The 12,513-nt window shown below is 37.3% G+C and overlaps 1 protein-coding gene across 1 annotated transcript; it reads left to right on the top strand.

Moving 5' to 3' along the window:
* Positions 1-9,054: 9,054 nt before the first annotated feature.
* Positions 9,055-12,508, top strand: LOC131929698 (fibrinogen-like protein A). The gene is made up of 3 exons (XM_059286038.1): positions 9,055-9,152; positions 9,944-10,063; positions 12,154-12,508. The coding sequence occupies exons 1-3, from the start codon at positions 9,060-9,062 to the stop codon at positions 12,505-12,507; spliced, it is 567 nt and encodes a 188-aa protein (XP_059142021.1). The 5' UTR covers positions 9,055-9,059; the 3' UTR covers position 12,508.
* Positions 12,509-12,513: the final 5 nt, after the last annotated feature.

Raw genomic sequence — 12,513 nt, 5'->3', positions numbered from 1 at the left:
TTTGTCCATCAGATTCAGGTCCCCAAGCATTGAACCAGTGTTTCTTCCAGACTTTTTTTTCTCCGGAAAGGGAAGGGGGGGGGGCTTGTCAACATTTTCCTGGGGGGGGGGGGGGGGGCCGGACACTAGTGAAAGTATGTTTACTATATAAATTCCATCTCGTGGGGGGGGGGGGGCGGTAGACTTTCTTCGGGGGGGGGGCATAGCACCCCACAAGAGATGCCTGGAAGAAACTCTGCTATGAACTCGGCCGGGGGTAGGAAAAAAGTGGGTCAACCTTGAGCATGTAGGGCAGTGAGTGGCTAGGGCGATGTGTTTTTTTTTTTTTAATGTTGCGACTGTGGTTAATGACCCGTGAACCCGTGCTTCTCACCAGGTCACAGCGACCCATCCAGGCTTGTGGAGTAGGTTTTTTTTTTAGTCTATAAACTATTTTTTATATTATTTGTAGGTTTGTAAACGTAGCTAGAAATTCACAGGCAGTTCATGCATGACTGATATTATTGGCGTAAGAGTGCTCCCGCCATGTCCATTTTTAGTTTATCTATATATATAATTCTCTTCTTCGAGCCGTTAGAAAACAAGCTGCAAACGCGCTCCCTACCTCCCCACCCCTACATGGTTTTTAGTGAGCTGTGTTCACTCTAAATGTTTACAAGCAGAGCCAACGATTTTAAACGTAGGGGGGGGGGGGGGGGGGGGGGGGGAAGGGGGGGGGGGTGATGGTCCTTAACGAGCTACTTATAGTGTTTTAAAGAAATATTTTCAGTGGCAGCATTGGTACTGTCGAATTCACAAATTTTGAATTACTGAAAAGTAGAAAAAACAACAACTAAATAGCGGCGTATGTTATGCCGCGGGCCGGCTCGTATTTTATAAATGAGATCCTTTAGATGGCGTGCTATATAAGGCGGTCTAATAAAATTATGTTGATGCTATTTATGATAATTGAGTAAAGTCTTTAAGCTATTTCTTATAAATTGAGAAAAATAGTTGTGTTCTTCTTAGCACTGTAATAATTGGAAGTCGATTTATAAAATTTTCATTGTATTTGTTGTTACCAATTTATGTTAACACACACGTGTTTTCTAATTTATTTCAAAACTTTCGGTAAAGAAAAAATGGACATAGTTTAAGACAATAACTGGTAGGTTTCTTAAAATCATGTTAAGTTGTGTATTGACCCATATCGTTACCTTGTGCATGTTGTTTCAACTGTCAATGAGCGGTAAACCCCTCTGTATATAGTGTTTGTCGATTATAAGAAGACATTTGGGAAGTAATGAAATTACTAAATGATCCCTTTGAAATTGATCAACCAACAGCTTTACAAATGCTAACTGCAAGTTTATACACAAGAGTAAGTTAACTCTATTCAAAACACGAACGGGGCTTCGTCAATGATCATGTTTAAACATAATTATCGAGTGGAGAAGATAAACCTCACACCAAAAAAGTTGGAATCATGTGCCCCTCCCCCCCCCCCCCCCCCCACCACCACCACCAAGCATATTGAGAACCCTTGATTGTGCGGATGATATCTTTCATGTACCAAAACATCCCTCAGACGGTAGAGAGTAATACAAAAACAATGGCGGTACTGATTAAATTCTGGAGATCAAATAGAAAAATACTTATTTTTGGTCCATGTCAACAATAATGAATTGCCCCCCCCCCCCCCTAAGTTATCATAATTATTAAAACATACACACGAGTTTTTATTTTGTGACAAGGTTAAAACCTTCACTGGCAGTCGGTCAATTTGAAACCGTTCAACTTTGAGGGCAAGTAGGCCACTGCTGTGTGATACCCTATTTATTTTACACCCACCCCATCCCTCCCCCGCCAGACTCGCAGATATGTCTGACCTACAACAGCAATCTCGCACTTTAAGACGACCCAATAGCCTTTTCGCACTGTCGACACACCGCATTTCCCCCACCCCCTCGTGTAGTAGTGGGTGCGAAACCTTGACAAAAAAAACCGCACCGGAAATTATAGAAAACAAAGTAAAAAAAAAAAGGAAGCCATAAGTGCAGCGTCAACATCACATGACGAAGAACTCAGATTTCCTCTAGTTGCCGCAATTCGCCGCAAGGTCACTTATCTTATAGCCCCACCTAACCTTTAACATTTTTCTCTTCTAAATAAGTAAATATCAACTTACTTACTGTGAGCATTTTTTATTTACAATCCTCCTGATACGAATGTAAGAAAGTGATGTTTTAAAGAACGATTTTAGTGTTTGTTTGAGATCTTATAATACTTGGTTGAACAACGCAGAAGACATATTTCTTACGTACATTTTTTTCTCCAGGGGGAGTTTGGGGGGGGGGGAGGGGGGAGGCACTTAAACTTTTAGGGGGATGGCGGCAGGAGCGTTATTGTTACCCCATGGGTGTTCGTTCTCAGGTTTAAGGGGTGGGGCGAAATTTCCAGGCGAGGCGTATTCCCCATCTCTCTCCTTATATATATATATATATATATATATATATATATATATATATATATACATATATATATATATATATATATATATATATATATATATAATATATATATATAGCCGTGCTTCGCTAAGGTGAAAATAAATTTATTTTTGAAAATATGGCTCCAATGTGCCCTCTAGAGACAATGGTTACCTCCAAGGCACGTACCCGGCATTATATAAAGAGAGTTGCTCATGCATCGTGATCCATCTCTCGACCTTGACCGCTTTTGCCCAAAGAATGCTTAGCAACATGTTTGGTACCCATTGAAAGGAACACTGACCTATTATTTTATAATTAGAGCAGTGGCGGTCGCTAGGACGGGTTGCCACATGGTGCGGCACTTCGTGGTGTCACCCCCCCCCCTAAGAATATATATGTGTGTGTCGGCCTATATAGGCTTATAATTTAAATATATGCCGCATAATTAATCATTAATGCAACTGGAAAAAGCATTTTTCTTTTGCACGATTTGCTAATTTTTGCCATGGTGTCACCCTCGTAAATGTCATTCGGTGCGGATCGCACACCCCCCCCCCCGGCCCCGCCCTCGCTACGCCTCTGAATTAGAGGGTACCCAGAAACCTGGCTACAATAATTTAAAAGGAGCAGATAAACATGTTGAAAAAACTACATATCCCTGTTTCAGTCTTAGCAGTTTGAAATTAAATGTGAAACATTTCGTGAAAACTACCGGCAATGATGGGGATACACCAGAACAGCTGTTATTTTTAGAGCTACAAAAACTATAAAAATAACATGCGAACATGCTCATATTTATTCTAAACTAGGCTAAAGAAGTTAGCGTAAATGCGGATTTGTCAAGGGAAATTACCCTCCCAGACGACGGGGTTTTACGAGAGTTACATTCCCATGCTCAAGCCTGAGATAATTATTGACCCGTGGTAGTGTTCATACGCAGGTCACACTAGATTCGCCCCTTTTCAAGGTAAACACACAGAAAATAAACTGATGATAAAAACCATACACATGCTTAATATATGCTCACGTGATAGACACAGACCAATATCACGAAAGAGATTTTTTTTTTTTGGACGTCCATTCCACATGTCTTGGATGAATGATCGAAACCTGAGCTGCTCGCCAGGAATATCGCAGATCACAGCGACACTATGAGGCTAAGAATGTTAAAGATCTACAACGATAAGAACTTAACTACACGCACATATCAGAACCCGTAAGTTCGAATTCGGGTTCAAGCCAGTAGACCGCTCCTGAGTCCACCCAGCTCTGATGGGTAACTAACTCACGTTAGGGTAAGTAAAGGCGGCTGGACATCGTGCTGACCACATTATCCCTTCATATGCCGAGGTCACAGAAACATGTGAACTCTACTTCACTTGCCCTATTGACCGTCCGGTTTTTGAAAAAGAACTTTCCTTACTTACTTACACTTTACTTACATTTCAGACAGATGTGTTCAATAGCCATGGCCAGAGGTATGTATGCGTGCGAACCGTGGACGATGAGGGCCAAATTAGAAAATGAAAATCCAAACCATGTAAAGGAGATGGTATAGAAAGATGCAAAGAATAACATACAAAGACAGTATGACTAGCGGCGCAGTACTTGACGTGACCCAGATGGCGATTGGACAGCGAGATTATCTGCTGAAAAAATGTTATATTTCCATGTTCTAATCTATTTGATGGTATTCAATTAATGACCTAATCTTCTCTGCAACACCGCATGAATTCTTCGCCATTTCGGCATCAAGTAGTACAACTTGTCAACATATCGCTAAAATATGAGCGACTGTTACTAAGGGGTCGTCCATAAATGACGGCACACTCGCAGGGGGGACGGGGGGGGTCGCTAATTTTGTGACGATGTGTGATGAGCGGAGGGGAGGGGGGGGGGGTCAGATGGTGCGACGTCATACTTTTGCTATATAGAAAAAAAACATTAAAAAACGAACGTTATTTTCCGTTTTAGAAAACATTTTTAATAAATTGTAATAGGAATTGATTAAAATACTCTATTTTGACAGATTTCAGACAAGATTTTGGAAAAACACGATGTTTTTAAAAAAAATTCAACTGCAATTTTGAGGGGGGTTGTAGGCTGAGGTGTGAAGTCATTTTAGGGGGGGGGGGTCTGGCTTTTTGTGACAACGTGTGACGGAGGGGAGGGGGGGGGGGGGGAGGTAAAAATCGTCAAAAAAGCGTGACGTCATTTATGGATGACCCCTAACGAAAGAAAGTTTTTCTTCTTATTTTTATTGCATTTAAAAGCTTGTTATCGTAAAGTTTAAAAAAATTGTTTTATTTCAAAACGAATGTTAGAAACTGAATTTTAGAGGTTCGGAGTGTTGTGGCGTTGTGTGGAAAAAAAAAGGGGGGGGGGGGAAACACTCTTTGAATTTTTTTTTTAAAGGTAATGTTAAAAACTGAATTTTAGCCGTTATTTGACGTTTGTTAAAAGACTGTTTTTGTCAAAAGACTTTTTGCCAATTGTAATAAAAATTAATTAACTAAACTTATTGCTCGCAAGAGATTAAGCGAAATCTGATTCCTCCTAAACCAGGGGTCGGCAACCTTTTGAGACGAAAGAGCCAAAAGTTACAATTTACAACATTACCCTGTTTTTTAAAGAGCCACTACCATTTTTTATGTCAATAGCATACTTTGTTTCGAATTATATATATATATATATATATATATATATATATATATATATATATATATATATATATATATATATATATATATATATATATAATCCTAAACAAATATCATACTATATCTAAAAATTTAAAATAAATAGCTTTGAATACATGAAATAATATCATTAGAATTTGTGTTGAGAGGATCTACTATGTAAGTAAGAGTACTTGCATTTGTTTTGAATTGCTCAAATCTCTCAGTGAAAACATCCTTCATTTTGTTTATTATTGATGCTGAAGTGATTGATATAGTAGCATTGATTTCATAACGATATTTTTTTTCAGATTTTTCGTAATTAAGTAATTTACCGCTCACCAATGTATTCAACAAAAAAGTATTTTTTTTTTCGAAACAATACACTTCTTCAAGCAAGACACAGGCTGGGTTTTTCTTTCAGTTTTACACTTAGCTGGTTTAGTTTCTTTGTGATATCCACTATATATGAAGTTGAATGTTTCAATTCGGAATGGACAATGTAATAGGAAGTACATTGAGATAGGGAGTAACTACATATTCTAATAGAATAGTGAATGTTTATTGCTCATATCTATTGTTATATCGTTTATTACCGAGTGTTGTAGACTAATATTTTCATGAAAATAAAATAAAATAATTATTTTTTGTGCATGGAGCTGAAGAGCCTCAACTGGACACCAAACGAGCCGCATGCGGCTCGCGAGCCGCAGGTTGCCGACCGCTGTCCTTAACAATTTACAAAACCAATATTGTTCGAAGGCAATTTACCGATAAATTATTGCTCAAAAGTAATTTAACGAAAAATTTAACTGGCCCGAAAAACGTGTAGACCAAAATTAAATAATACTTGTAATTTTAAAACAAAACCACTGTGTAAAAGAATAAAAACAAGCCTCTAGGGGTTTTAACATTTTTTTTTGCATTGTGTTAACACCTTATGCCGTAAAGTAGGCCAATGGCTACCACGCCCCTACCCCCACCCGCACCAGCCCAACAACAGTAACGACACACTGCCCCCAGACTTACTTCCCCTGAATTCGCGCTCTCATATTCTCAGTGCGTCTTACCATTGTGGGATATTTGAAATGAAGACCATCACGAATGCTGCGATGTGGGCCGTCGTCTTAGCGTTGAGTATTTCGCAATGCTGTGGTTAGTATTTTTGGTGCAGTTAGATTGGCCCATATTAAGTTTGTTTTGGCAAAGTGAATTTAGTTTTTATAAAAACAACAGCTTTTTTTTTTACTAATTAATTAATTTAATTTATGCGAGTCCGAGAAGTCACATGGCCAGGTAAACAGAAATGTTGTAGGCCTTTCATTTACTAATGTTTTTTAAGGACGATGAGTTTTGATAGTGATATCGATGTATTATTTCTTTTTAGTTTTCTCTATCGATATGTTAGATTGATTTTGTTTTTGAATACCTGAAATATTTTTTTTCTTTGCTAATTTATTAAAATCTGGTTTATCAAATTTTTTTCCTTTGCTATTTATTCGGACCTTTTAATGGAGTAATTTCTCTTCAGTATTAAACAGCCTAGATCAGGGGTCGGCAACCTGCGGCTCGCGAGCCGCATGCGGCTCTTTTGATGTCAAGATGCGGCTCTTCAGTTCCATGCACACATATTAATAATTATTTTAATTTATTTTTAAAACTCACAAAAATATTAGTCTGCAATACTCGGTAATTAAAGATGTAGATTTAATAACAATGTAGAGTTTCTAATTTCGAGCAGAGTTCGCAAGATAGGATTGTGTAAATTTTTCCGACATTTCCTATTAGTCATGTTTAGTGTGTCGCCGACATCTAAATCTAATTAAACAGCATTAGTGAGAGTCATAATGGAAGGAACGTGAGAAACTGATGTGAATTCTTTATTTTTTCAATAACATATTGCTTTGAAAAGTTTAACTATTGATGTTATTTTTATTTTTTAACTTTGAGAGTGTAAAACTGCACAGCGTTGCAAGTTGTATACGATACGACATCAGAATAATTAAGAGATTTCTCTCTGAACGAAATTCGTGTAACTAAATTAACATCCTTAAAAGTTTATTAAAGCAAACGTACACCCAAGATAGAAATTTTTAGAAATATTTGAAGAAGTTCAATAAACATTATCGGTCTAAACTGCACGGAATGAGACGAACTAAAATCATTAATACCAAATATAAAATCATTAATGTTTTAAGTATTCACGCATATTATCTGAACGTTTCACTTCTTATTTATCGTACCGTTTTACAGAATTAATTACTTGTTTATCTCAAAAATATTTTATTTAAGTTACATTAAATTAAATTGTACAAAATAGTATAACTAATTACAAATATTAATAAATACAAAATAGATTCCCACAACAATCCCTTCGGATTTCCCTTTCTGCGTTCTAACCGCCATTGTTTCGGAGTTTGAAGAATACAGAGGGTGGACGAGTGACTGTAAAATAACATCGGACTAGTACAATAATTTCTTCACAAGTTACGACCGAGATAGAGAAAATAAATACCCTCGCCGACGGGACCTATTATCAACTTCTGTCTCATCAGGATATCATTTTCTTAGCACCCATAAAACCAGATCCACCCCATTTCCTCCTTAAAATCAGACCCCGCCCCCTATACAATGTTAACTGTATATTTTGATTTTCAGGCCTTATACTGGATGTTAAGGACATAAACTTCCACGAGTGCAATGAATTGCTCTGTGGGCAGATAACGTGTGTTGAGGATGTCAAAGAAGATGCCGAGGTCACCGCCCTTGTCAACATGTCCATCTATACAATCACTGAATCAAAGGTCAAGGTCGTCATGGCGTCCATCTCAACGACTGAACGGAAAATTAGGATTTATCAAGGGGCGATAACTCATGTTCAGGGTAAAATGACGACGGAATTCGCAGCACTAAGTTTGACATTTTCGCGAGCTGACGAGAGTTTATTGACCTTTTCTTGCGAAGTTTATTACGATGATACGTTGATGATGATTAAGCAAGTTGAAAAAATAGTCACACTAAAACAAGCGGAAAAAAACACATTTTTATTAAAACTTAGTTTGGAGACGAATTCTTCCGGAATTGTGAACAAAGTAGACATACTCTCGGAAATCATTTCCGAAGGGTCCCCAAAACTCATCCTTCCCGATGACGCTGAAAAAATGGATGCAACATCTCAACGACACGGCAAAGATTTCCATTCGAAAATAATTGTTGAAAAATTAGAGCTTCAAAGATCGGACAAGAGTGTCAATAATTTGAACATTAGATCAATGGAAATACAAAACGATGTGAAGTATGATGATGTGACAGACAAACCAACAAGGAATGAAGAATACAATGGAGCAGCTTTATTAGATACAAAGCACCAAGTTTTTGGAAGATAACTTGAAGACGAAGACAGAAAATTTACACGACCTAAAGCAAGAGAAGCAGCAGGTCTTTAGTGATGGGGACAGTCTTTATCTGTGGGCGAATGTAAGTACATTGATGACGACAGTCGATTCGATATAGAAGGTGGCCTAAGTGACCAAACTTAATTAAGTATTAAGACTAGGATAGTAACAGTGAGATCCATGTCGTCCATCACACACACACACACACGCACACACGCACACACGCACGCACACAGACACAGACACGCACACAGACACAGACACATACGCACACACGAACACGCACACACACACACACTCACACGCCCTCACCCACACCCACACACATACATTTTATATATATATATATATATATATATATATATATATATATATATATATATATATATATATATATATATATATATATATATATATATATATATATATATATATATATATATATATATGAGTTAATCCGAATGTTCCTAATTTTGTTTTACCCCATTCCTAAGTGTACAAGAAATGGCATCAGCATGGCACCCGCACGTGTTGTTGTGAAGTTGACCAATGACCAGCTGGCACTGTGTGACACACAAACAGATGGAGGTGGCTGGATCGTTATACAGGTGTGTTCTTGTCATAACTCAGGTTTGTTCTTGTCATAGCTCAGGTGTGTTCTTGTTATTGATCAGGTGTGTTCTTGTCATACTTCAGGTGTGTTCTTGTCATAGCTCAGGTTTGTTCTTGTCATAGCTCAGGTGTGTTCTTGTTATTGATCAGGTGTGTTCTTGTCATACTTCAGGTGTGTTCTTGTCATAGCTCAGGTTTGTTCTTGTTATTGATCAGGTGTGTTCTTGTCATACTTCAGGTGTGTTCTTGTTATGGTTCAGGCGTGTTTTTGTCATAATTCAGGTGTGTTCTTGACCTTGCACAGTTATTACCCTGTAAGGTGTGTTCTTGTCACTACATACACTTTCTCCCAGCGGAAAAGTTAAAATGTTGACTTGTTTAAGTTTTTTAAAAATACATTTACTTTCCTACTCTGTCCCACCCATGTTTTATTCTTATATCTATATATAGATTTACTTTCCTATTCTCTCCAACCCTGTTTTATACGTTTACCTGGTTTATTTTGGATCTTTAAGTCAAGTATATTTTTTTCAAATTTTTGAAAACCCCGAGAAGTATCTACAATGGCGTAACATGGGTGATTGGGGGGGGGGGGGTACTTTCACCCCGGGTTACATAATATCTTATCTTCCTGCTTTAACCCAAGCCATAAAATGTGAAGCTACTTTGTTTGCTATAGTTGTAGCCTATATTAAAAAACAAATTAGAGAAGTCTAAAAAGAATCTGGTAAAACTTGCTTGTGCTCACTGACCTTGAAAAAATTAACCTTTGAACTTTGACCCACAGAGGCGGATCAAAGGTGACGTCAACTTTACCAGAGACTGGAACGATTACAAAACTGGGTTTGGTTCGTTGTCCGGGGACCTGTGGATGGGTAATGATGTCATTTCCGACCTTACTTCAAAGGTATGTTTGTCATGTAAAATTAGCATAATTTATGTACTTTCAACTTCCGAGTACCTTGTGTTTAGTTTGATAAAAAAACATGGATTAGAAGAAAAACATTTCGGGTTTCTTGCATACTGCCGGATGAACGAAGACTAAGAAAATATATGCTTTAAACAGCGTCCGCACCCCAGAAATTTTAGTCCGTCCCCCACCCCCGCCCGAAAATTTCAAGCTTTTATGTAGTAATCCACTAAAAAGTAGAAAATAAATGATTTTCTTTAACTATATAATAATACACTGCTATTTAAATAACTATAAAGGAAAGAGCGGGTCACTTCCAAATTATTAGTAAAGGTATCCCATAGATAATATAATGACCCGCGCTTTTCTTTAAGAAGTTATTTAAATGGTAAATTTATTTTCAATATTTTAAATTTAAAAAAATATTTTTTTTTGTGCACCTCAGACATTTAATTTACAGCGTCAGTTTGCCTTGCATGTTCGCTTTAGTATTACAGTATTCGTCATCGGCTTGTGAGGACTGATACAGATTTACAATACTAATATTTCTTTCTTACGTGTAGCCTACTTTCATTCATTCAAGATGGTTTACTTATACATAGATCTAATACAAAACGTCTAAATAAAAAAAAACCGACCTGAAAATGCAAATGTGTAATTAAATGATGATTCAATGGATTTATTTTCCTCGGCGTGGTAGGCTGGGGTGGGGGAAGGGTCAATATTTTTTTTTCTGTTATTTAAATAGTAATGCTAATTTAGAGAAAATGTTTGTTGTTTAAAACATTTATTTATTTATTTTTTTAATTTATTTTTATGTTTAAATCATTTTTTTTTTTTTTTTTTTTTTTTTTTTTTAATAGTATCAAAATAAGAATAATTCAGACGAACTAAACAACGACGCAGAACCCGCAGAACTTTTATGTTTAAAACATTTAAAGTTCTTTAGTTAAAGGACATTGTTATATATGAATTGAACTACACTGAAGGTGTAGTGAGATTTTTTATATAGAATTACATGCTAGGGATTTTATATGTTTGCATGACTTCAATGCGACATATTTTAAATTGTATCGGCATATGCAGAACTATATTTATCATGTAATGATGTAGAAAAAAAATATATTCTTTATTTTAAGCATTTGAAAATACAAACCAATTTCTTGCATGCAGTTTTAAAGGATACTAGTTAAACTTGAGTATAACAATGAAATTACTTCTTTGTTACCTCCCTTATTTTACCGCGAGTTACATCGCTGTTTCTAGTTTTGAAACTAATGTGTTTACCTCCATTACACTCGCTACGTATTAAATTATGGCTAGAGTTTAACTACATTACCTCTACCTCACTTATCTATTTTTAAGACTATAACTTTATTAGTAAGCAATAAGTAAAATGCGCTTTTGAACACGACAGTCCATGGAGCAATTGAAGTAGAGTTCACTTGTTTCAGTGACTTCGGCATATAAAGGGATAGTGTGGTCAGCTCTAAACCCAGCCAACTTTACTTTCCTTAATTTGAGTTAGGTACAGAATAGAGTTGGATCAACTCAATATGTGTAGGCTAACACTCTACAGTTCAAACCGTCCTCCCTAATACCTACATTACCTCCCATATATCTATTTTAAGGACAACAATTACTACATAACTTCACCTGTGTACAATTTTCATTTATAAGGCAACTATAATTATAACTACATTACCTCACCTGTGTCTATTTTTAAGGCTACATCGCATTTAACTATGTATACTTTAAACCAACCACGTTAAGAATAACCAGATTACCTCCCTTATGTATACTTTAAGGCAAATATAACCACATTACCTCCCATATGTATACTTTGAGGCAACTATAACCACATTACCTCCTTTATGTTTACTTTAAGGCAACTATAACCACATTACCTCCCATATGTTTACTTTAAGGCAACTATAACCACATTACCTCCCATATGTTTACTTTAAGGCAAATATAACCACATTACCTTCCATATGTATACTTTGAGGCAACTATAACCACATTACCTCCCATATGTATACTTTAAGGCAACTATAACCATATTACCTCCCCTATGTCTTATTCAGGGTTACACCGAACTGCGGATTGACATGACCTACAAAGCCCAAAGCTACTACGCCGCGTACACCCAGTTTCTCGTCCAGCCCGAGACGGCGGACTACCAGATGACCTTCATGACCTACACAGGCAACGCCTCCGACGATCTCAGCTTCCACAACGGGATGCGCTTCACGACCTTCGACCGCGACAACGACTGGGGTCACCCGCAACTGCGCATGCGTGTACGGCTCCGGCTGGTGGTTCCACGGCTGTCATCAGGCGAACGTCAACGGCGTCTGGGGGAGCCGGAAGTACAAGCGGGGTGTCGTCTGGCACGGTGTGTCGGGGGGATTACGACTCCCTGGATTTTGTGGAGATGAAGCTGC

This window comes from Physella acuta, unplaced genomic scaffold (assembly GCF_028476545.2).
Source record: "Physella acuta isolate Inbredline_101_S28 unplaced genomic scaffold, ASM2847654v3 ptg001663l, whole genome shotgun sequence".
Lineage (NCBI taxonomy): Eukaryota > Metazoa > Mollusca > Gastropoda > Physidae > Physella > Physella acuta.
Note: the sequence above shows the minus strand (reverse complement) of the source record. Positions and strands in the feature narration are given on the sequence as shown.